Genomic DNA, 24,158 nt, shown 5'->3' on the forward strand with positions numbered 1-24,158 from the left:
TTAATGTGTCCCACAGCATGAATTTTTAGAGTAACTTCTATACATAATCATCAAAATATCTTGGTTTTCTACTGCTAAATTCAAGTTCTTTGGAGTTCTACTTTATATTAAAATTTTAATATATGTAATAGAGTAAAACCTAAGTACTTTAAAAAACAATTTTAAAAAGAATACAAAGCATAACTAAACAATGTATTTCTGCGCTGTTACAACTGCATTTTTCAATGCAAATTTACCCTGTTTATGGAAGTATAGCTAAATGTACAGGTAAGTCATATGTAATTTCTGATAAAATACTGCTTTAAAGGTATTGCTGAAGTACAGATGGAGAAAAACAATAGAGTTTGAGACAGCTTGCTCTTCTTCTATCATTCTGCTATAAGAGTTAAAATAACCATCAGTGGAAAGGATAGCAAACGTCAATGGGAAAGGCTGTAGAATTTAGTCAGTGTGTTTGTTTCTTCACTTTAGTAAAACACCAAAACCATTATTTTTTTTAATCGTTTTATTTTTGCTTTTGTAGAGACTTTGACAAATTGACTCTTCACACCCATATTGGAAATTGTCAGCAGCCCACAGCAAGGTAGCATAGCTGTCCATGCTATTACCTGTTTTATGCAGTGGTGCTTCAAGAATATTGAAAAATACGTAAAATTTTTACATTCTCTAAATCTGATGGGGATTGTTTGAACCTCCTAGGAAAACTGTGCATAAAAAGGCAATGTTTTGCTCCAAGCAATGTGAACCAGGAAAGAACATATAAATATAAATACAGCCTGAGACCAATAAAGCTGTAGCTGCAAATCCACCATGGCAGTAAATGGTTTCCCTTTAATAATGAAATACCACACTGGCAAAAACAAATATATAACTCAAGCTATCCCAACCCTACAAAATAACGGTGTTTTAAAACAGAGAGTCCTTTCATTCTCCAGAGTGCTCTTTTCTTCTGCAACTAGGAGAGCTAAATTTTTACTTGAAAAAATGTGAAAACTCAGACTGCCATACAGTCACTTGTTAAGGGCCTTTAAGTGAAACTCCAGATATTCCAGCACTGGCAGCAATACCAGAGTTGGCAGCAGTACTGATGACCAAATTTCTCTTTATGAAACAAAGCACTTGTTGGCACTGAAGCTAAGTTTCTTGGTTTGAGGAAAGAAAGAAAAACATTTATTCAATAAAGGAAAACTTATTTGCCAGTAGGAACGAAAAGAGAAGATTTCTGTTCAGTGAACAAATAGAGGAATATTCTTTTGCTGCAAAGACCTCTGCAAGTTTTTAAAACATTAAATTATTTCTTTTTAAAGCAAAATATCTGTTTCCATTGATGAGAGTTGTGAAAATCTCTTCTGCAGCTCAGATAATCCAAGTCAGAAGCTACAACTACAACTCAGCTTTAGCCAGAGTTTTTCTTTTAGTGAGTTATTTGAGCTGTTCCTCTGCTATTCCTATTATTTCTCACTGTGCATACTGCTGCTGCTATCCAAGTTTGATCCAGTCAAAGTTAGTTTCCTTTGAAACTGATGTTAGTGAGTATCTCAGAGGGAGGTACTCCTAATGCTTCAGGGAGGCGGTAAGTTGCCTTAGGACTCTCTGTCCCTTTGTCTTTCTTTCCCTTTCTTTCTGCTACAGTAGTTATTGCTTTTGTAGCCCCTTCTAACTTCGGGCCCTATGGCAGCACAAAACTAGCATAAAAACAGAGCACTGGAGCTAACTCCCTGCCGTATACCCCAATCAACTTGACAAAGGTGCCATTGTGTGGCCCACCACTTTCTCAGTGAAGTTTGTGTTAGCGTGTGTTTTTTTTCAATAATGGTGAAAATACAGTCTTGCTAAGGAGAACTTACATGTTTGCATCTCTCATGGAGGCAAATACATAAGCCTGTCCAAATGAAGTGCCAGCAATTCATTGTCTACCATCAGATTTCTGTTGAGCACCAGCCTATATCACCTGCAATAGGCAAAGGATGTGTCATAGTCTTAAGATATAGCAGCGTGGTTTCTTCAAACAAAAGTCGTGTGGGTCTCTTCTCCCAATTAACAAGGGAGAGGACAAGAGGAAGTGGTCTCAAGTTGCTCCAGGAGAGGTTCAGGTTGGATATGAGGAAAAATTTCCTCACAGAGAGGGTTGTCAAGCACTGGAATGGACTTCCCAGGGAAGTGGTTGATTCTCCATTCCTGGAGGTATTTAGATGTGTGGGTGTGGCATTTAGGGACATGGTTTAGTGGTGGACTTGGCAGTGCTAAGTTAGTGGTTGGACTTAGTGATCTTCTTAAAGGTATTTTCCAACCTAAACAGTTATGATTCCACACATGATGCTGAGTTGCTACCATTTTCCTCATTGAACGAATAAAACTGCACTGTGGTTGGAAGCACTGTGGCTTAGCTCATGGGAGTTCCTGCATGTGAAGCCATTCCAAAACTTCCCCATATAGTGGGAAAAAGTCATGAAGAAAAAAAAAGTAAATCTTGAGTACTGAAATAAGTAGAGTTGACTATTTAATGAGTCAGGATGTTTGTCAATTTTTCCACCAATTTTTCCTGAGAGATGACAAAGCGGGAGAAGAGCAAACATACTGCACTGCACTCTCATTGTGGTTGAAGTTTTGTGATTAAAAGCCATTAGCTGCCTTGAATCGTTAAGGCACAGAGCACAAGAGTAGTACAAGAACATGCTTTGATAGCCTTTATCTCTAGAACTCTGCTCAGATTTCTTCCACGGAAATTGGAGAAAGGCTGTGAGAAGGAGGGATACCAAAGTTTCCCAGGTCAGTGGGTCCTGAGGAGGAGAGAGCAATTCTGTGGTGGCTGATTAGACAGCTCAGGTAAGAGGCTTGCTTTGGGGACTGTATTCCCATCCCATGGCCCAGCAAGTACCTATACAGAAGAATAAAGAAACCTTTCCATAATTTCAACTTTTGACATTTTTTAAAAAAATAAAAAAATAAAGAGGATCCATTTCCATTTAAAGAAAAAACCCACGCTCGAGCTCTAACTCCGAGAAGCCCAGAGCCTCTCCCTGCTGGGGCACCTTACTAGAGTTATTTCCTTGCCCTATTCTAGTGGCCCCTTGCATCCTGTTGGTTTCAGGATGGCAGCTCTCTCAGGAAGGCATTCTCTCTCTACCTTTAACATGAAGCAGCTATGATTTTCACCAAGGCCACTTTATGCACCCCAAAACCACGACAGATGAGGGTTCTTGTTGCTTGTTTTGCTCCTCTGTTCCTCTCTATGTTATCTCCCACTGCCTGGGCTCCCTCACTTCTCATAAATGTCTCCTTTAAAAGTATCACAAACTATAGTATGAAAGCTGGTGATGTATAGCATATTCTAAGGAAAGATTTGCCTCTGTTCAGAAACCTTCCTGACCTCGTGACCGAAGAAGAACAAAATAACGTATTAACAAAAACACAGTTCACTGCCAAAGAAAAGGAGTTCCTGTAAGAACTGAAACAATAAATCTCCTCTGTGCTGAACTCCCAGAGGGAGTATGTTGTGTTTCCTCCTGTTCTTTATCAAAGTCCCCAAAATAAGCAGGAATGGGCAGTGACTAGGCACAGTCTCTACACACCTTTTTCCATGGAGTAATCAAGGCCTGCCCCAGAGTGAGAGAGCACTCCCTGCCCAGCTGTGTAAGGGAGGGCTGACAGCATTACCACCACTACCACCACAACCACCAAGCATGAAGCTCCTGGGAATTGCCTTCTTTTTCTTAGCTGTACTCTGTGTTTGTGTTGTGGGAGGTAAGTTCTTTGGCTTTCTTGGATAGACTTGTCACATTTGTGGGGTGTTTTGTGAGCAAAAGCTTAGCTGTCAGTAGCTGGATGCTTTTTTTTTTTCCACTGCAGTGATTGAAAGACTGTGTGTTGGAGGAAAAGAAGGTACTACTAACTGGTAGTTGAGTTATATGTGTTCTATGAAAAAACTTTCCTGCCATTGTATTTTTGTGACAGCTTTCTTTTTAGATATCGTGAAGCTCCTAAATCTGAGAGGAATTAAAATTAGAGATATATTTACAAAAGTTTTCAGTTGTGTTTTTCTTCTAAGAAATAAAGCATCTTTTGTACAGATGGCTTTAGGGGGGGAATTGAAATGTCTGAAAGATTTTGTAATTAATGTTCTTGCAAATCAGATCTATTCTGATGGATTTCCCTGGCACTATGCCAGCAATAAGTTTGGCCAAGAGTACCTCTCAGAAATTATTTTAGCTTTGTCCCCAAAGATATAGGGGCTTACAAAATTTATCAAGTGTCACATACTGAGGGATGCAAGCCTAGGGGAGATATTAGTTACTAAGTGCTGTATTCTTTAAATATGATTCTCAAATGCACAGATTTAATCAAATTTTATGATGTTCACATGGTCACTGAACTGATGTTTTCATTATTCTTCAGCTTGAAAGATCATGCTTTTAAAGTGAAATTAACTAGTCACCCTGAAAGGATGAGAGAAACTGCAACAATGGCCAGAGTCTATCACCTTTGTCAAAAGATACATTTGAAGTAAAATCTGCCTTTTGTCTGCACTTTCCTTTGCTGACCCTCTGGGCCAAAGCTTCCACAAATGCCTACAGATTGTCTTCAAGGGATCTATGAATCAGAACTTTAAAAATTGATAATTAATAAATGTCTATCTATTAGATGGGTATCTAATAGAAAGTAGATAATAGATTAACTGATCTATACAAAATTAATCAACTTTTGCTCAGGTTATGTGTTAAAATCTGGTCTTTTGTGATCTATCTTACACTGTTGCTTGGGCTCACTCCTGTTAGGGAAGCAAATCAACAAAGGAGATTAAAAATAAGCTTGTGCCACAGAAAGAACTGCTTTTAAAACTATGTTAAGTAAGTACAAGCCCTGAAAGTCTGTGTTGAAGTACTATTTATTCTCTGTCTGCTACTCCTAGTAAAAATAGCCTTCCTGTCATTGTTGAAGCTTTAATTTCACAATTTGTGAAAAGCAACGTGGAGTTGCATCAAAAAGAGCATATTTAACACAACAGTCCATAAAGCTTACCAGAAAGCAACATGCAAAGGTGGGAGGAATTCTGTCAATTTTATACAATCTTTTCTTTAAAAAGGATTTTCCCTCCTCTGCGTGATATGAATGTGGCAGAACTGATGACAGTGAATAAGCAAATTTTATATATGGTACATTTGTTCTGAACAATTTTGTTTCTGTAAAAGTATTTTTAAATGCTTTATTGCAAGGTAGATATGGTAGTGAAATTCTGTTGGTAAATTCACAATTAAGAATATTTGTGGGGAAATTTGGAGTATGTCTCTATCTACCTTGTGAAAGTAAAGGTGCATAATCTGATCAAGCTTCCTTCGGGCTACCCCATGCATCAACCTGTTAAGACAGAAGTGGTTTTATTGTCTGTAGTATGAAGCTGGACCGAGTATTTGGATTTCCACTTTTGTGATCCCCAAAGTGTCCTGGGCTGTAATGGCAGGATTTTATAATCTGGAGAGGGGAACTGATAGTAAGGAGGCTAACACCAATCTCCTTTGTGCTCAGTCTCCCTTTTTTGAACACTGGAGACAGTAACAAGACTTTTTTTCGGTTGCTTAGGAACACCTTTAGTATCTTAAAAGGATGCTCAGTAAAATTTAGAGAAGGTCAAATCACACCCCAGTGTTTTAATATTCCCTCTCCCAGGTTTTGGGGTATTTTGCCTTCAAAGCTTACAAAGACAAGTATTCTGTGGGCTTGCAACTTTTTCATGTAATACAAGCAAGTTGTCTGTCTTTGTATTTTTGTGTATCATACTGAAGTGGATAAGGATGTTTCCACTGTGGTTAGTAAAGAAAGCACCAAGTCTCCTGTAGGGTTTCCAAATTTCATGCTTTGTCTTTAGCCTGTGTGCTGGCAGTGCCTTTCTTTGCAATTTTCTAATTTGTCTTGGGACCTTGCATCCTCAAAAGCCCCTAATGTTTTGGCGAGATCGTGTCAGCACGTTACTAGGGGCTCAGTTATGTTCAAATGTGGAGGTTGGTAGCTTCCTGACAGCTTATCCCTCCTCTCAAGGCTTTTCTCAACCCTTTGGAAGTTAAATGACATGCTTAAAACAGGAGTTCCTTCATGCTCATCTCAAGGTGTTCGGTCCTCCTGGCATATTGCTCTTTATGCTTACCTGTTCCAAAACAACTCAAATAGAAATGCTTTCTGGGTTGATTTATAGCATTTCCAGCTTTTAAACAGACAGTACTGGAATGTGTAAAAAAATACATTGTCAAATTATAGTAATCAAATACAAATGCTCTTGAGTCTGCACAAATGTGTGGCAACACAGCACAGCAGATGTCCTCCACAAAGTGCTTGTAGCACATCACAGTATCCTTCTCACTCAGGCACCCAGGCTGGTTTCTTGCAGAACTGATGGCAGAGGAGAGTGGGTTGTGCTCCCCTTAACATCAGCCTGGATGCCTTCTGGTTATGTACTCAAATGTAGGAGCTGGAACAGACTGTCTCGCGTTGAAGACATACAGCGGGTGGGTTTATTAGCATCTGATTACTGACCCCTGTTGACAGCTAGCAGTAACTTTATCCAAGTGCCCTGTCAAAATTAATGGCGCAAAGAAAAAAAAACAACAAGGGTGCTTTTTATTTTGGAAGGGTAGGAGCAAGTCTTGGCATTGAGAGCCTGGTCTAAATGCCCCTGAAGTAATTTAGACGTATTCCATTACACTGTGGATCAGCCCTAAGCTACAGGTTTTCCAGCCCCCTTCCCCATTAAGGGGATGTTGTGGAGCATCCCAACCCTACAATGCAGTTGATTAATCCTGACTCCCAGGCTGACAGCTTCAGAGAAGTCCCACTCAACCAGGGCTCCTGTAGTGATTACATACATTTGCAGCTGCCTGAACTCTGCTCTTGTTGGTGTAAACTAGAGGAGATGAATAGCCTTTTCCTTTCCCATCTTCTGTGCTCACAAGCCTTCAAGTCTTTTAAAAATTCATTTTAAAAATTAAATACTAGCTAAACTATTTTGAGCAGTTAGAGGTTTTGAGTATAGCCTTCCCTCAATCTGGATTATTATTCGTGTTGTTTCTCTAGAAGACCAGCGAGACACAGACTGTCACAGTTAGATCATTGTCTCATCTCTGAAAATTTGAGAAATGTGAATAGGCTTTGCATAAGGCTTTCTTACACCTTTAATTTGCTTGAGCCCAAACTTTGAATGTCTTGAGAATTTTCCTGTTGCGAAAAAAAAAGCGTTTGGCATTTTCACTGTTCCTAGCATTTTGCAAAACTAGCTTTGTCAAAGATCAAATTATAGTGCTGGAGATTATCATAACCCTTAATTGAATATTGAATTTTTATCCCTGTACAGATTTGTTTTGTTCTTTTTTGTTTCCCCTGCCCCTACATTCCTTTCATTCATTAGATCTTTTGCATATGGGGCCAATTTTTGCCTAACGGATTTTAAAGGTGTATTTATTACTGGACAGAAGAAAATTGCTTGTTCTAGCCCCAAAGCTGAAGACAAGTTTACTGCATTTACTGAGGATAGAAGCAGATGGTTTGATACCTGCTTGCTTGTGATTTACAGCCAAAATAAATGGAAATTGAATATGAAGGGCAAGTTGCCTGCAGCATTCAGCTCCAAACCTGAGAATACATAATTCCATGCCCAACAAATGGTTGTCTCCTCTGAAAATTTACCAGAATGTTTTCTTTTTTATTTCGCTTTCTCTTTTTATCTGTATTTAAACCTAGAGTTCTTATTAATATTTATTCCATTATAAATTAGGAAAAAAAATTGGCTGAGGCTTGGTTTTGTTTGGTTGTGTGGGATGTTTTTTTCTGAGCCCCTGAATCTGGGCTCAAATTGTTTATACATCTGAGTCCTATGTAAAAAACCTGAAAAAGTAGGAATTAAAAGTAATCTCCAAGAAACTCTTAACCTAGAGAAGGGAATACTTTGAACTGGTACTATTCAATAGTCAGACTAACTTAAAAGACTAAAGACAGTAAAATTGTATGGAAAGCCATCCTTATTACTTGTGGTCCTCATGAAGTAGAAGCAGAGAAGGTATTGTTTGTTTGTATTTTTTGCTGCAACAACTCAAGAAAGCCCCTTTAATGTTTTGGGGTTTTTTAAAAAAACAGAGAGACAGTGTTGGATTTGTGTGTAGTAGCTGTTATTTCCAGATACAAGTCAAGAATTAAAGACTTGACTCCCTTGGAAGACAAACATCTACTTTTTTGTTCAGCTAGCCCTCTAAAAATAGGTTTCCCAGATGTAAATGGAAGGGTCAAACCCCTGAGTTGCACCGTGTTCTGCCATAGAAGTCACCATCATTATTCCAGCAGCTGAGATACAGGTAGTGATACCTTGGTGTTCATCTTGTCAAAATTGGCCCTTGGGTGCCCTAAGAGCTGCATGCTGTATCAGCCAGACCTACCTGCATTAAGAAAAGTGGTTTGACACAATTTAATATGATTCTGTCTCTACACTGTGCCTTCTGACCCTACCTCCCCATGTGAGAAAACTGTGCTGATTATCGCTTGCTGATATAATGACTTGGAACAAAATTCAGTAAGTGTGATCTGCTGGGGTATTGTAGAAAGAGGGTAGGAAGCCCTCTGCTGCCACCCTCACATGTCCTAGAGGCTGGTCTGGAGGGGTCCAAATTAATTCAGAAAGATTTTTTTTTTTCTCAGCAGTCAGGGAAGACAACATCCCCTTTCAGGCCAGGCTAACTAGCTAGTGCTCCAAAGGTTATCTTTCAAACTAGTAACAGGGCAAGGATTTTCTCACTGCTTTTGTGGGGGAAGTGGATGCTTGCCTGACTTTGGTACAGATGCAAATTCTATCCTATTTATCAATAGAGTATTTTTACAACAAGTTTTAATCTTTTTTTTTTTTTTCCAATGGCACTAACATGCTCCTGGGTGTGTGTTAGCTACATATTGTAGAGAGCAATGCGTCTCAGGTTTCTGGAACCACAAAGCAAGTGACACGTAGTTTTGCATCATTTATCTGCTGGAACCTTTCTGCCTTGCCTTATCACTCTAAAGAAATTATGTGTTTTGCTGGAATGGGAGCACTATGCCAGACTTGCTGTCTGAAGATTTCTACAAGATAAGTAATTGTTCTAAAAAGCACATTCAGTTTGTCTTAATAGTGTGATTTCTCAGTCTGGTACTTGGTTTGATGAGCATCAGTGTAATCAAAATTTTAGGGTTAAATTATTTAAATCCATGATTATATTAATGAAATGTGCATGCTTCCTGCAGATTCCTTCTTTCATAACTTTTAGCAGGAGATAAATGTCATTTCGAGGCTTGACAGATTTAGCTATTGAGGCAACTACTGATATAATGGCAAAAGCTTTGGATTTTAGTTGCTCTGAGAAAAATTGTACCAGGAGATTTACAAACCTCCCTGGCCAGTGATTTGTATTCTTTTTCTCTGTAAAATACTTATTTGTCAAGATGTGTTTTCATTGCACATTAATTACTTGAAGTGATCAAAACCCCATATATTACTTTGGGTTTTATTAGTTTTCCTACTTTTTCTCATGCTCAACATTAAGTCTAGGGTTTTATTTGACATACAGTCTTGATAACCTTCTAAATGTTAGTGCATGGGGTGCTATCTATCCCCATATGAGGACAGTCTGAAATCATCTTTCCAGACAGATGAATTATTCCTCCTTATCTCAGCATGGGTTATATATCACAGCAATATGTATGATGTAAATATCAGTGTTTGCAAACTCATTCAAAGGTTGTGGAAGCAAAAATATCACCAAACATTGTTAGGTGAAATGGCAAAAATAGGTGAGGATTACTCTCAAAAAATGTGAAATTTAAATATTTTCCCCCCCAAATTCCCGATTTCATGTCCAACAGAGAAAGGCAACTTTGGACATGATACATGGCTGATGTTTCCATGGCCATTCAAAGTCTCTAACGGCCAAAATTTGGGCTTTTTCTTTTCCCAGGAATTACAGACTGTGAAACTCCTGCCAAGTTGTCAAACCTCATTTGCCCTTGTCTCCCACAGATGGTCATAAAGGCAGAAATCTGTGACAAGATGAAATGTTTGGGGCCAGTGTGCAGTTTCATTGTAGTTGCTCATTCCTGCGCAGGACTGTTAAAATCTCTTTTCGGAAACTACTGAATTCTTTGAATTATGCAGCTTTCTGGACATCCTGTGGAGTCTTACTCTCTTTTGAGACTAAACACATAGTTCTTAGAAATTGTAACTACACCAAAAGCTGGCTGGTCAAAAACCTCTTCCAGCAGAGCAGCTTTAGGTTCTCTTTAGGAAGGTTTCTTCTTATAAGAGTAGTGCATTAATATATTTGCTGTGATTCAGAAGACAGGAAATATATTTAACAAACTATTGGACTGCTAACAACTCGCTAGTTTCCAACATGCAACAAAAGGAAGACCTTACTAGAGATCTATGCCGAATAACCCAATACCCAGGATGTGCTAACGACAGAAAGGGAAGGACGCAGCACACATATTAGAGGAAAAAAACCTCCCAGTGCAGGACTGGTTTTTGGTTCTCTGCACATTTTATCCTGTCTAGTTCAAATGGCTTCAGAGGATTCCATTATTTCCCTTTTGCGTGTCATTCCCTGTGCTAATGGAGTCATGTGGCTGGTATGTCTTAATGCTCTTGAATTTAGGTGAACTAGTGCACAATTCATCTTATTGGCTTAGAGACACTTTTTTGTAGTGCACTCTCTGCTTCCTCCACAATTGCTTTCACCTTCCATTTCCAAGAGCTGGCAGAAAATGCTGTTATCCAGATGCAAAATAGAAAATGGGAATTGATCATTTCTGGGAGAAGAGGTTGAAGAAGAGCAGAAGGGTTTGTGTAGCAATGGAACAGCTTATTCACAGTAGTTGTAATTGTCATGGGGAATAAAATTACTCTAATTTCCAATAGAAGTACAAGGGGTGTCTATAACTGCTCACTAACAGGAGATTAATAGCTCCCAGCTCACCATGACTTTCCAGTGCCTTGACCGGGACCCGAGATTTTGACAAGCCTGAGCATCCTGAATGTGGGCCACTCTGCTCCACTAGGAAGCTGGTTATCAGCGTGGGAGCTGACATGGCTACTGCAGCAGTTCCCACTGCTCTTTGATAGGTCCTCAGTACTGACAGTCTGTTTCAAGTGCTTTCCGGGTAACAACTTTGGTTTTTTACTAGGAATAAAGCATGTGGGAAAAGAGTTTCAGTTTTGCATCTGATCTGAGCAGCTGTGAATTGGTAGAAATTCAAAATAATAAGAGTTCCAATAAGCTGGGCAAGATACTTACAGACAAGGAGGTCTTCATCAGCTATGCGTGCCAATTAGAGGGATGAGATATTTTCAAAGTATACCCTTCATCCTTGCCTATAAAGTAACTCCAGTGAGATTGTACTCCACTCAGAGCTTGCAAAGCCCATTTGGGACCTTCCCTTTGGGATAGTCTGTACCATTTAACCTTTGCTCCAGGCAGTGTGGAAAAGATGAAGTGAGTCTCAATGGACCATTGAGCATGGAATTACATTAATTATAGAAGCAATTCACAATGTTTCCACAGAGTTTTCTGACAGGAACTGGGTTTTGATGCTCCAGAGGCTTTCAGAGCTTTGTCAGGAACAGAGTGGCATGGGTGGGTGTAGCTCAAATGGGTGTCTAGGCTGATCCCGGATGTTCTAAAAATAAGTACATCATAGCAGACACTGCAGTGACCCTTTCCTGAATTGTACAATTAGTCATGTTGCTGGAGATGCATTTGGATCTCAAACATAAAGCAGAACTAGGACTTTACTAACTGCTGCAGCACATTGCAAAGGAGAGCTACGGATTGACCTGGGCTCAGCTTCCCCTCTGGCTGTTTTATATCTGCCCTACCCAAACACACTCTTTCCTAGGAAACAAAAATAGGCTTCCAAATAGCATGGTAAGGAAAAAGCATTGTAAGCATTACCCAGAGAAGGACATAGTTTTCTCTCCACCTTCTGGGTGGAGGTGACTTACACCAACACTCTTATTCCTTCCTGTTGCAGGGGAAGGGGCTCTCCTTTATTTCTTTGTCTTGTTCTACTCAGCAATGCACAATATTTAAAAAGCTTTCTGTATAAAATTGCACCCATTAAAGACATTTTCCAAATTTATTTAGCATGACTAACACAAAGAGGGGGTGGCAGTTCATTTTTCATACTATAAAATAGCCCTTATAAACTCCTACCTTTTATCTTACACATGGGCAAACAAATATATCAGCATCAAAGGGTGACAATCTGGTGGCTTAAATAGCTTTAAAGGGTTTAATTAAAACCTATTAAATAGGTTTAACAGGTTTAAATAAAGAGAAGTGCAGAGCTTGGAGCCTTCATTCAAAGCAGGCTGGAGTGCTGATGAGCATGCTGAGCACATTTATTGTTTTATGGAGTGCAAGCAATGTACTCATCCCTCTGTAGTACACAGTAATAAAGATATCCACCAGGCTTCACGTAGCAGCAGAAGGCGCAATGAGAAAGCTTGTGATTAAAAGCTTTTGATAGGGAGTTTGCATTTCTTCTGAGGCAATAAAAAACCCCATCAAGCTGGCTAGTGAAGTGCCCAGATTTCTATGTCCACACATGCAGAGAGGCAAAGCATGCAGTGCTTGGGTTGTTTCAAATACTCAATAATATGGGGGCACTCATCCAACCTTTCTCATTAATGTTTTGGTGTGAGGAGCCCTCAACAACCCACATTAGCTGAGGTTGGTCCTTGGCAGCTGCTTTGTCAGTATTTCTCTGGGCAGTGGGTCCTGGTGCAGGAGCTGTTTGCTGGGTGTTTTGAGTAGGCTTTGTGGAAACAGTGCCATTTGCCTGGGGAATTAGTAATTCCCAGCAGCTCCCTGCTAATGCCTGGTGTTGGGTCATGCCACACACCTGGATGAGCACTGGGGCAAGTGCTGGCACCAAAGCTGCATTCCCTGCTTTCTCCCTGTTCCCTGCTGGAGAAATTGTGGCACCTACCTCTGCTTTCTTCATCCCCTCAGCTCTTGCTGGTGGCTGCTTCCAGCCCACCTACTCTATGCTTCCTCTGCAGAACCCAAGTCCCATATTACCCCAATCACTGCTGCCTGTTTCCATGCCATGCAGGAGGAGCCTGTCCCTCCTTTTTCAGCTATGGGGCTTTGCATTTATGCTCTCACTTTCCTAATGCCTATCTCTGTCACCTGTTTTCAGGTGCTTTTGCCTTCTGCAGGGAGAGTGTTATGCCTTTCTGACCCAGGAGCTTCTCCTTACTGGCTTCGTGTCTTCCCCTGTGCTCCTGCCTGTAAGATTTTCCCACTCTTTTATAGCAGATTGTCTCTGTTGTGTGACACCAGTCCACAAACCAGGATGCATAGCTACAGTGAAGAAGTAGAAAGTTGAACTAAAGTGTAAGATCTCCACATGTAGGATTGTATATTATGTTTTTGGACTGCTGCTGAAGAGAGACGTGACTGAAAGGACGGTAACGGCTTGGCAAACGGGAGGTGGTTTCCCACCTCCCTAGGCAGTGGGAACCACAGGCTTCCAGCTGGTTGGCATAGGCAGCAAAGAATATGGCCTTTCTCCCTGCCTTATCATTTTGTACCTGTAGTATCTGACTACATCTCACAGGGGTTCACCTTATGCGTGATTGGTGTAACTTTGTCCTTTCAGTTGCCACTATAAGATATTCAATCCCAGGGTGGAAAATGGCTTACGTCAAGGGAGGCTGCGTTAAGAGCATTTGCAGCAGTGCAAAACCATTGTGAGGCTAGGGTGGAAAAACACTTTGCAATTCTGACTTTTAGTGATAGTGAAGTGGCAGTGATCCAGCATGGGACTCTTACTAGGGACACAGCTTTTCTTTCACCAAGTGCTACCACAGCATGAATAGTTGTATGCAGACCCTATTACAAACCCATCTGAATGTATGTGTGAGGCATGTCATGCTTTGTGTATTGCTTTAGCATACTAAAGAAATACGAAGACATAAAGGTTGTATTTTTCTTTGAGTTTGCTTCAAATTCATGAAGTTTGCAAATGGCTTTGTTTAATTTAACATCCTTCACGACACAATTACCAGCTTCAGCCATTCACAGGATTATATCAGAACCTGGATTCCCATTTAAAATCTAGCTGATATGAGTATAGAAGAAAGATTTAAAGTAGGAGTCCTTAAGGATGAAATGTACTAGAAACAGTATTACTTCTATAAAATTAATTCTTTCAGAACAAAGTATCTGCAGATCTGGAGATTTGTTTGTTTGTTTGTTTGTTTGTTTGTTTTATTTCTGTAGTGTTTAATGTATAGATTTTGTATTTGTGGTCTTAGAGGTTTTGAATAGGAAGAAAGGAATTGACAGTTTCAACCAATATTGCTAAAATTGCACTTAAACCTCTTCTAATAGTACATGTCGAATGATAGTTTTTGTGACTGGAAGCATCTATGCTTCCTATAAGACTTTTTTTGCAGTGCCTGCTGGTTTTCTAAATAATTTGCATAGTGTTGGTTTGTCATTTTTGGTTTGTCAACCAGTGACTAACCTGTGACCATGGAGAGGCTGGACCAGATGACCCACTGTGGTCTCTTCCAGCCTTTCCCGTTCTATGATTCTGTGAGTAATCTCTACTCTGCACTTATAGCCATGTACCTTAAGTGTGATGATATATCCAGGAGAGATGCAAACTGACAAGCCAACACACTATTTATGGTAGCACGACATGCTGTGTGGATGCCACAGACATGCAGGAAATCCGGTAGATCCTTGAAGAACTGTCCAGCACCATATTGTTACAAACTAGCAATAACCATTAGTGGCAGCTGCTTTAAAACATCTTTTTATGTGTCTTGACAGAATATTAGCCTGAAGCTGTGCAGGAAGCTGAGCCTGGGTTTCCTGAACACTGTAGCACTTTGCCTTCTCTCCCTATGCTGGAAGTGCAACCTGGGCCTCCACAAAACATTACTCAAGAGGAAAGGCTAAGGGCACCTAAATGCTAAACCTCACCAGGTAGAAGGCCCATGTAGAAGGCCTAGTTCTAGATCAGGAATTAAACCTTAAGATTGACCCCTAAATTAATGTATCCAGGTGCACTTCAATTCTGTTTGAAGGGTCTGAGTAGGATTTTGAGCAGTGCCTAAGACTTGGGTTTGCTGTCAACACAGGGGAACAGTGTGCAGTGACTGGCAGATGGGAGATCATCTAGGTAAATTTTATTTTTTCTTTCGAGATTATATGAATCTTTACACAAAAATGCATTACAAAAGAAAAAAGAAATTTATCTCAAGGTTAGGGTAGAAGGTCATGCACTGGGAAAGAAAGATGAATAAGTACTGAAAACAGAAATGAGAGAAATGTAAGAACTACATTGGGCCTGGGGAAAGATCAGATAGGAGAATGAAGAGATGAAGCAGCAATAAATAAAAATTAAAAAGAAAACATAGTAGACAACAGAGCTCCAAGGTAAGAGTAAACAGGTTGTGCACGTTGTCAGGCAGCAGCTATTTCTTGGGAACTCTGAGAAGATTAGTGCCAGGTTTTCTTACAAGGACAGCTATAACTTTTTCCTCAAAGGGTAAAATATTCGATGAATTGTACAGTCTTTACATGGGTACTGCTGGAGCAGCTGTTACAGGAGGCTCTATCATTGTCATAAGGGCTGGCAGAATTACCATTTGCTGGAAAGAGATAGCTATTTATTTCTGATGGCATGGTAAGACAGAAAGCAAAAACACAGCTTTGACCTCTCCATGACTTGTATGTCATTGCAAAGACCCAGGGTCACACAACCAACCATAATATAACATCCTGAAAGGGAGTAGGTTTAAATTAGATATAAGGAATAAATTCTTTACTGTGAGGCTGGTGAGGCACTGGGACAGTTTGCCCAGAGAAGATGTGGATGTCTCATACTTGGAAGTATTCAAGGCCAGGTTGGATGGAGCTCTGAGCAAACTGTTTTAGTGGAAGGTATCCATGCAAACAGCAGGGAAGTTGGAACTGGATAGTCTTTAAGGTCCCTTCCAAAACAAACCATTCTATGATAATAGATAGTAAACAAACATGATATAAAAACACCAATTGTAAATTCTGCTTTGTAGCCTGGAAGCAGGGAACTAACATGTACAGGTTTCTTCAGGACACCTCTTTGGTAATTGCTCCTAGCTACAGACTGTTGGGCAGTGGTCTGGTTTTGAATGGGAATGTATTACATCCTTATCAGCAAAATGGTTAAAATACCAGTTTTTGGCTGTTACGCCAACAGCTTGACACAGGCACCAAAAAACCTGCAGAGTTTACAGTTAAAATTTTCCTTGTCCATTGCTTCTCATTTTGTCTTCAGTGGATATAATAATAATCATAGTCCTTTGTCTTTGCTGCAGCCCCTCACCTGCTGACTGCTGTTGTTGTGCCTTTCATTAATCTTTCTGTCTCTAAACTAAACAAATGCAATTTTTGCGGTCCTTCCTGAGCGGTTATTTTTCTTGAGGCTCCTGATGATTTTTATGGTTCTCCAAAAACTCCCCACCTCCATGAATCCACACCCTTCTCAAAACCCTTCTGAAACTGGACCAAGTAGCTTGGTCCTTCTGAACAGAAGCGTTTTAATGAAATGCTTTTGTCTACCTAGTGCAAGGTCAAGTGAAAAAATGCCGAATAGGCCATTTCACTTGATATTTCTGTAATGATAGTGAGTTTTCCATAAAAATAATGTCTTTTCAAAATCAGATATTGATGCCAAACCAGACAGCACTTAAATTCAGTAATTCATGTAATGAATATAATCTATATCTACTTTGAACAATCTATTAATCTTTAAAAATGTTTTTGCTTTCGCATTCAGTTTTGTGTTATCTGTTTCATGTGGTGTTTTAAACTTTGTGGTTTGTGCCCTGCAGTATCCTGTAGGATATAAACAGAACTACTGGTTTAATATCATGCAGTCATTTCTTCTTTTTTTTTCTGTCTTGATTATAGCAATAACGGGCACCTAATTAACACAAGGTCAGAGCCCGCTTATCTTGGTCTTCCCAGTGTAAAGGCAAAAATAATGAGAGAGAGAGGTAAGGAATTATGAGAACTCCAAGCTCAGACCTTGGAGGCTGAAGCCTGCATCAAAAGCTGTGGTTTGAGGACAACTGCGGCTGTTGGTCAGCCCTGTCTAAATTCAAAGATTCCTTCTGAATTTAAAAGAAGATAGTAAGTTCAATGGTTCGGTTTGTCCATTTAAAAATCTTAAGACCAGATACAAATGATTGTACTGTTGCTTTCATTTTAGAACAAATATACTATTTAAATCCAAGTCAGAAAAACAATAAATGGAAATTCTGTGAACCGGGGGGGGGAGGAGGGACCACCAAAAAAACCCAACAAAACCACAACAGTTAGTCTCTTTTCAGTTTTGTCTTATGGCCATGTGTCAAGTGTTCTTTGATCTCCTCTTAGATCCTTCTCATTTTTCCCTGCCACCCTGACTGTCTTACTGTCTCTAGACCTTTCTGCTCCTCTCCTCTCATCTTCCTATCCTGTTATCTTTCTCCCAGTTCTGATTTCTTCTTGCCTTGGTATCTGCTCTAAGACATGTTCTTTTTTATTTGTCAGTCTTAGCACTACCACCATCATCCCTTTAATCAGCCCAGTGTGGTATGTGAGCACCTTTTAACTCCTTGCATGTTCTCCAGACATCACAGGTCACCTATGCCCTTTTAGCTGAGTTTCTTGCCAGTGAGCACAGCAAATGGCAGCAGTTTCTGTGTGGGAGAAATTGCTGCATAGATTTTGGCTGCTCCCACATCAGAGTATATCAAGGGACTCTCATATCAAAGGGATCATTGCATCTGAATTTACTAAAAAACATGCAATTATAACTTTACTTAGTTGTCCATCACCTGAGGCTTCAGGCAACCTGACACGAGCAGAAAAATGAAGCTTTCTGTCTCCCTCTTTGTCTAACAACAGTCTCTATTGGGTGAAAATTCTTTTCTCAATCATTTTTGATCTCTTGCTTTTATCCCCCATAGGATTCTCCTTAGTCACAGCTTAACATTGCAAATAAGAGCATAATAAGCCACGAGTTCTATCATTTCTTTTAATCAACCAGTTCTCCCCCCACAATCCTGTCTTTGCATGTTGCTTTCAACTTATTTTTAAAGCATATTTAATTATTCACCTTTTTAAGAAAACAATTAATTCATAAAACTCTACTTTATTATACTCTGTTAATTGAATTTACCTTAGTTTATCTCTAACCTGTGATGAAATCAGCAAATAGTGAGTCATAACAAAACTGTGCCTTAAATTCCCTTTTTTTTTTTTGTTTTGAGGAAAGCTTGGCCTATCAACATGGTTATTAAATGGAACATCTTTAAAGGATGAATAATCTAAGTATTTCAATGGGCTTCCCAGAAAGTCATGCTGAGTTAGGGGAAGAGTTTTGAGAAAAATGAGTTCAGGAATGAGCTAATTGGCCAGCTAGTGCGTTTAGCTGGTGTTACAGATATGGTAGCTACTGAGAGATGTTAAAACAAAACCATATGAAATGTAGGCACTGTTGAAAAAACATTCTGTTCTAGCGCTGTGGCCTTGTGGTGTGGAGGATTAGAGGAGCTTTGTCAGCAGCACATAATGAGAATGAAGAGATGGAAAAATGCTTGATGTTTAGGGAAACAAGATTGCCTTTAGGTCTCTTGGGATAAAATTTTTTTTCCAAGTATTTCATGTGTGGGTTATGAAGCATTATTCTGACTGGGGAACTAAATGGCAGGAAAATCTATATTTTAAATGGAGTGTGCAAGAGACTGTGCATAGTCAGAGTGTATCCATGTGTTCTGGGGAGTAGAGCTGGGGCAGCAGCAGGCCCGTAGGGGAGACATTTAACTTTGTGTAGGACATGTTCACAACAAGCTGGCCCAGCATGTGCTGTGACGAGGCATTATGAAGGTAGCAGCATCCCTAGAAAAAAACTCAAGGAATTGGGACTCACTGAGAACGGGTTGAGACCCCTTAGAAACACGTAGGTGCCAAGAGAGCTGATAATACACTGCTGGAAGAGGAGTTGTAAGGGCTCGTCTGATTAGACTTTAATATATTCCTGCAGAGCCCCTGCAATTGTATTATGCTGGGTTTTTTTCCAGGTTAGATCTGTGACTCTGGCAGGCCTCGGGTGGTGGTCGTGAAATGTTAATCGGAGCGCAGCACACTGAGCAAAGGGAACACAACTGACTGTTCTGCCCTGTAGACAAAAAAAAGAGAGAATGCCAGCAGATATTACCATGAATGGAGTCACAGAAGAATAGTGACATGCTGTCCTGACTCGGTTTTGCGATGTCTGTATTACAGGATGCTAATGCAGCATGACAGGATGTCACGCTTCAAACCTGAAAGCACTAGGGGATTAGTCTGTGCCATTTTCCTCTCCCATTCAGTTACAGAGTTGATCTAGTCCTCCCCAAATGTACCCACACTTGTCTCACAGCAGTGTAAAATGGTTGAGAAATGCCACTGCTTCTGAGTCAATGTGGTTTTTTCACCCCCTTCATCACCCCCTAATTTCTTTTAGTAGAAAATCATGGACAAACCAGCAATAAGACTGAAAATCTTGTTTGAAGCCAACAACCTTTCAGTACAGTCAGAAAATACAGAAATTATTTTGCTTTTTGTTTGTTGGGGTCTCTTTTTTGGATGGTTTGTTTGTTTTGTAACATTGAAGCCCCACCTACTAACTTGACCTGGAATTTTTAAGACTGGCATAATTTACTGCAGTAAAATCCCAATAACTGGAGCACTGCCTTCAGGGCAGTGGGGAAAGTCAGTCATTACTCAGCCTGGTGCTTCTCAAACCATGTTTTATGGATTCTCCTTTTTCTCTCACATATAGGGACCAAGGTGTTGCTGAAAACACTTCCTGAACTGCTTATACTAGCCAGGGAGCTAGCACAATTTTATTATTTCAAGGCAGGAGAATGGATGCTTTCTCCTGTGGACAGTTATTTTAGTTAATCCTCCATCCTGAAGACTCAGAGCAGATGTGGTTGTATTCAAGGAGAGGAGGAGATAAAGAAAAACCTTTAATAGCTCCATTTTTCCCCTCAAACTAGTCTTGGAGACACCTGTTGGAAAACAATGTGCAGTCCAAGGTGTGAGGCAGTAGAAAATGCTCCACATTACAGCAGTGAGGGCAAAATGAAGAGATTTAGGATACAGCTTGAAAAGATTTTCGCAGAGTTATATGATGTGGTTGCTTCTGCTAATAGGCTTCTGAACTTGATTTTCCAGGAAGGTTCTTGCTGCTCTCTGCTAATATGACTATGTAGTGCTAAATAGATCTGGAAGGTGGCAGAATTAATATGATTCTTTCTGTGCTTATTTCAGAAGATGGCATTCCAACCCCTACTCTCAGTTCAACCATTTCTGCATCAGGATCAAAATCCGGTAAGAGTTCAAATTCACCCTTATCTGGTGTTCTGAAGCCCCTGTTTTTTTAGTTTTCAGCTTTTCCAACTTCAGAGAGAAACCAGGTGAATTATTTCACGTAGGGTGACTATGAAACACTGTTGCAAAGAAAGGATTGAAGTATCTTAGTATGGAGGCAGTTGGTTTGAGCGGGCTACATTTTTTGTTTCAGGTGAAAAAGGTTGAAATTCTGTGAGTTCCTATACGCTCAAGAGTGGTTCAAGTGAGATTGGATATTAATAAATTACCAAAGACTGACAGTTCAAGAAGTTATCAGATTGAGAATAATTTGGATAACAGCATCAGTTAAGATATATGGCAGCAGGAAGTAGCTGATTTGGTGGATGTAGAATGACAGAAGAGGAAGGTGGACTTTGATAGCAAAGAAATACCCAATACATGCCAATGTTGGGCCTCAGCTGATAGAGGAGATTATATCTGCATGAACCCGTCATTTGCAGAAATGGTGCTGATAACTTCTTGAAACTATTGTTGTCAAGATTCACACTTCAGGGTAAGAGGGTGGCACCAATGCCCTCAATTTCAAAAGCTCCATTCGCTCTCTCTTTTTTTTGGGATTGATTTAACTAGATCAAACTTCAAGAACTAAAACGATGCAGACCTAACAGAGAAAACACCTGCTTCAGATAGTAAAAGTCTGGGATTCTGATTTACATCTTTAACTGACACATTCAGTTTTCTTTACTTTGCATCTTTGTTATGGAAAGTTATGAAAAATCAATATTGGCCATGATTCATTCATGCGAGCTAAATATCAACTCCTTTATTAGTCTCAATATTGAAGACTGCTGCATCTAATGAGTGATGCATGTGAGAGAAGAAAACAAGAACATGGTATTCTAATTTTTGATAACTAGAGATACTAATGAGTCTGCTGTGGAGCTGAAAGCACTGAGATTATGAAGTATACACTTGACATGCAAGTAATGCAAGTGAATAAGATACGACCAGGTGAAGTTTGCATAATGTTATGTTTATTACAGCAGAAGAATTAGTCCTTTTCAAATTGCGTTGCAGTTCTTTTATGTTTCAAATACTGTGATGTTCATGTCTGTTTAAAAGACATTCCATAAAGGCCAAACACCTCACAGTAAATGAACTCTTTGAATGTTTCACTGAAGTTTCTCTTGCAGCTTTTTGTCGCAGAAGGGAAAGCAGCATTGTTACTTATGCTCATGAGAAAAGCATCCAAAACCCACTGTGAGACTAAAGAAATTTGTGAGTGTGGAGCAAGGAGGTCCATTCTTTGAGGCACTGCTTATTCTAGGTGAACAGCCAGAAAACTGAGAGCAGAGAAAGAGACTATAAGATGTATTTTAAAAGTTCTGGTGTGAACATTGCATTTAGAGGTATTTAAGTCCTATGAGAGAAAATTATGTGACATTTGTTCCTATTCTTTCACGTATCCCATCCACTAAAAGTGCTAGAGGAGGTAGTAGGTAGGTAGAAGTAGTAGTTGTAGGTATTTAAATGAGCACCTGTAGCACTTTCTGTTTGCATTAGATTACAGAATTGAAAGCTGGACTCTCAAAATTATTAGTTACAGAGTTTTGCTTAGTCCAGAATCCCTGGCAGTATTTTAGCCAGTCCGTTCCCTTGAGCAAGTGCCTGGGCCACATGGGACCTGCAGTATGCCATCTGTGCACAGCAAGAGACACTGATTTAAACCTTGCTATTGCCTTAGTCATGTTTGGGCAACTCTGTCCCTGTATTTCCATACCAGCAGCAGCTGGGAAGGGATCCCTGCTGCCTGCAGGAACCCTTTCACCTCCCCTTAGCCTCCAAGTCTCACTACTCTGGAGGAGAGAACTAGGAGTCATCGTAAAAAGGCCACCGAGTTTACCCCAGGGAATATCACTTACTGGAGAATAGTATTCATACCGTGCACAATCTTCTAAGCTTTGCTGCACTCCAAAGAGGAAGGCCTGCTGGGTGCCCTTTTTTCCCCAGAAATCTGGGTGGAGAGGAAGAGGACCTGGGAAAGCTGGCCAATGAAGAAGACTTGAATGTGGCTCAAGGTGGACAAGCAGAGAGAGGAGGGAAAAATTGCACAAAGACTAGTAGAGTCTCTTCCCCTTCGGCTCTTTACTTGGGACCTATAAACTGTGCTCCTGTGTGTCACTCACAATTCTTTATGGAGATTTTACATCCCTCCTCCTATTAAACAGGTATGCAGCAAAGGGCTGGTCAGAGGTGTAGTCCAGCACAGTGAATTCATCCATGTACACCAGGCTCCTTTCTCCTCACCTCTTCCCTTGGAAGTCATACCAAGCACCTCTCCTTTAGGAGCTGGCTGGTAGATACAGCTGCTAATTTTCAGTAAGTAACTTGCAGATTGTTCGCAGGCCAAACCTCCCCTCTGAAACCAACCATATACCCTTTGAATCCTCTTCAAAAATGGGTAAGAAAACTCAGTAAGGGTGAGACTTAAAACAGAAATTCACTGCTTGGTGAGAGAATGCAGCTGGAGGTATGTGATGTTTATTTATGCATGATAAAATAGATCAATTAAGATGTGAATGCCTTTCTTGCAGTAACAGAATCTATGAAGACATCAACTTCACAAGTAACACCATCGCAAGCGTCAGTGCCAACAACAACTGCAATTGGAGCTACAACTGAATCCATCACAAACAGTAAGTGAAAATTGCTCTCAGTTAGTTGTTGATGCTCTTCCAGTGGGCATTCAGGAAACTAAGAAGCAGTTCCTCTTGGTCTGGGAATTTGTTTTACAGATAGTGAACCCTTTGTTGAAACCTTGCAGGAGTGTGCAGGAGCTTCCTCCCCATTAGGCTCAAGACAGCTCCAGTCTAGGCCTTCTAATTGTATTATCGCTTGTCTTCAGTGGGATGATCCACCTATGGGACAGGGACTGGCTTCCTCTGCAGTGGAAGGAGTCCTATCCCTGTTGATCTTCAATTTAAATTAAATATTTTTTTGATAATTTAAAATTAGGCTTCAAGCGGGGAAATAGGTGTGTTGTGGGTGTGTGCATATGTGTGTATACAAAACTAAAGGAAATAAATTTAATGTCTTTCCTTTGTTAGCATCCATGTCTTCTTTGTCGAGTGCTACACAAGGTCTAACACAAGATACAACAACACAAGCAGTGGTAAAAGAGACAACTACAACAACAAATGAAAGTTTCAGCACAATAAACTGTAAGTGATAATTTTATTGAGCCATTTCTGACTCGTTCTATGCTAAATTTCTATAAAACAGTGTGGAGAAGTAAAAGGAGGTAAAAAAGATTAGTTTGGGTTTTGAATTTGCTGGTCTAGGGAAGCAGAGCTACTAATCCTGCCATATTACATATCTTTAATGAATCTTGCCCTAGAATCTTACACAAAGAACATGGCACCTTAAATTTGCAGTGATCTGAAGCCATTGCACAGGATTTTAATCTCCTTGTAATTGGGAGAGATGTATTTGAAAAGGTCTTAATTTTTTTTCTTCTTTGTTTGTTTTTTTATAAGTACTTAATAAAAAAAATTCTGTGTGATCAGAATGGTGTCAGAATAGCCCCCCTTTGTTTTTTATGTTTATATATGTTACAATGCTACAGTTAATTATGTTCCATATTATTATGAGTCATCGTACTGAAAGCAGAGAGGTGGTACTAATTACTCTGCATCAATCACAGGAAACAGTTTTGTTCCCCATAAATCTTCGGAATAATGTGTGTGTTGGCTG

At 39.9% G+C, this 24,158-nt stretch overlaps 1 protein-coding gene across 4 annotated transcripts in view; it reads left to right on the forward strand.

The window, feature by feature from the left end:
- The first annotated feature begins 3,557 nt into the window (after positions 1-3,557).
- Positions 3,558-24,158, forward strand: part of EMCN (endomucin) — a 56,006-nt gene continuing 35,405 nt past the window's right edge. For all 4 annotated transcript variants that reach the window (XR_004356850.1, XM_032686552.1, XM_032686553.1 and 1 more), the window contains exons 1-4: positions 3,558-3,744; positions 20,364-20,423; positions 23,000-23,101; positions 23,513-23,626. Coding sequence is in view for 3 of the 4 variants with exons in the window: in XM_032686552.1 (XP_032542443.1) it covers positions 3,684-3,744; positions 20,364-20,423; positions 23,000-23,101; positions 23,513-23,626 (337 nt within the window). In the remaining variant the exon portion in view is untranslated. The remainder of the gene's footprint in view (positions 3,745-20,363; positions 20,424-22,999; positions 23,102-23,512; positions 23,627-24,158) is intronic.

This window comes from Chiroxiphia lanceolata, chromosome 4 (assembly GCF_009829145.1).
Source record: "Chiroxiphia lanceolata isolate bChiLan1 chromosome 4, bChiLan1.pri, whole genome shotgun sequence".
NCBI lineage: Eukaryota > Metazoa > Chordata > Aves > Passeriformes > Pipridae > Chiroxiphia > Chiroxiphia lanceolata.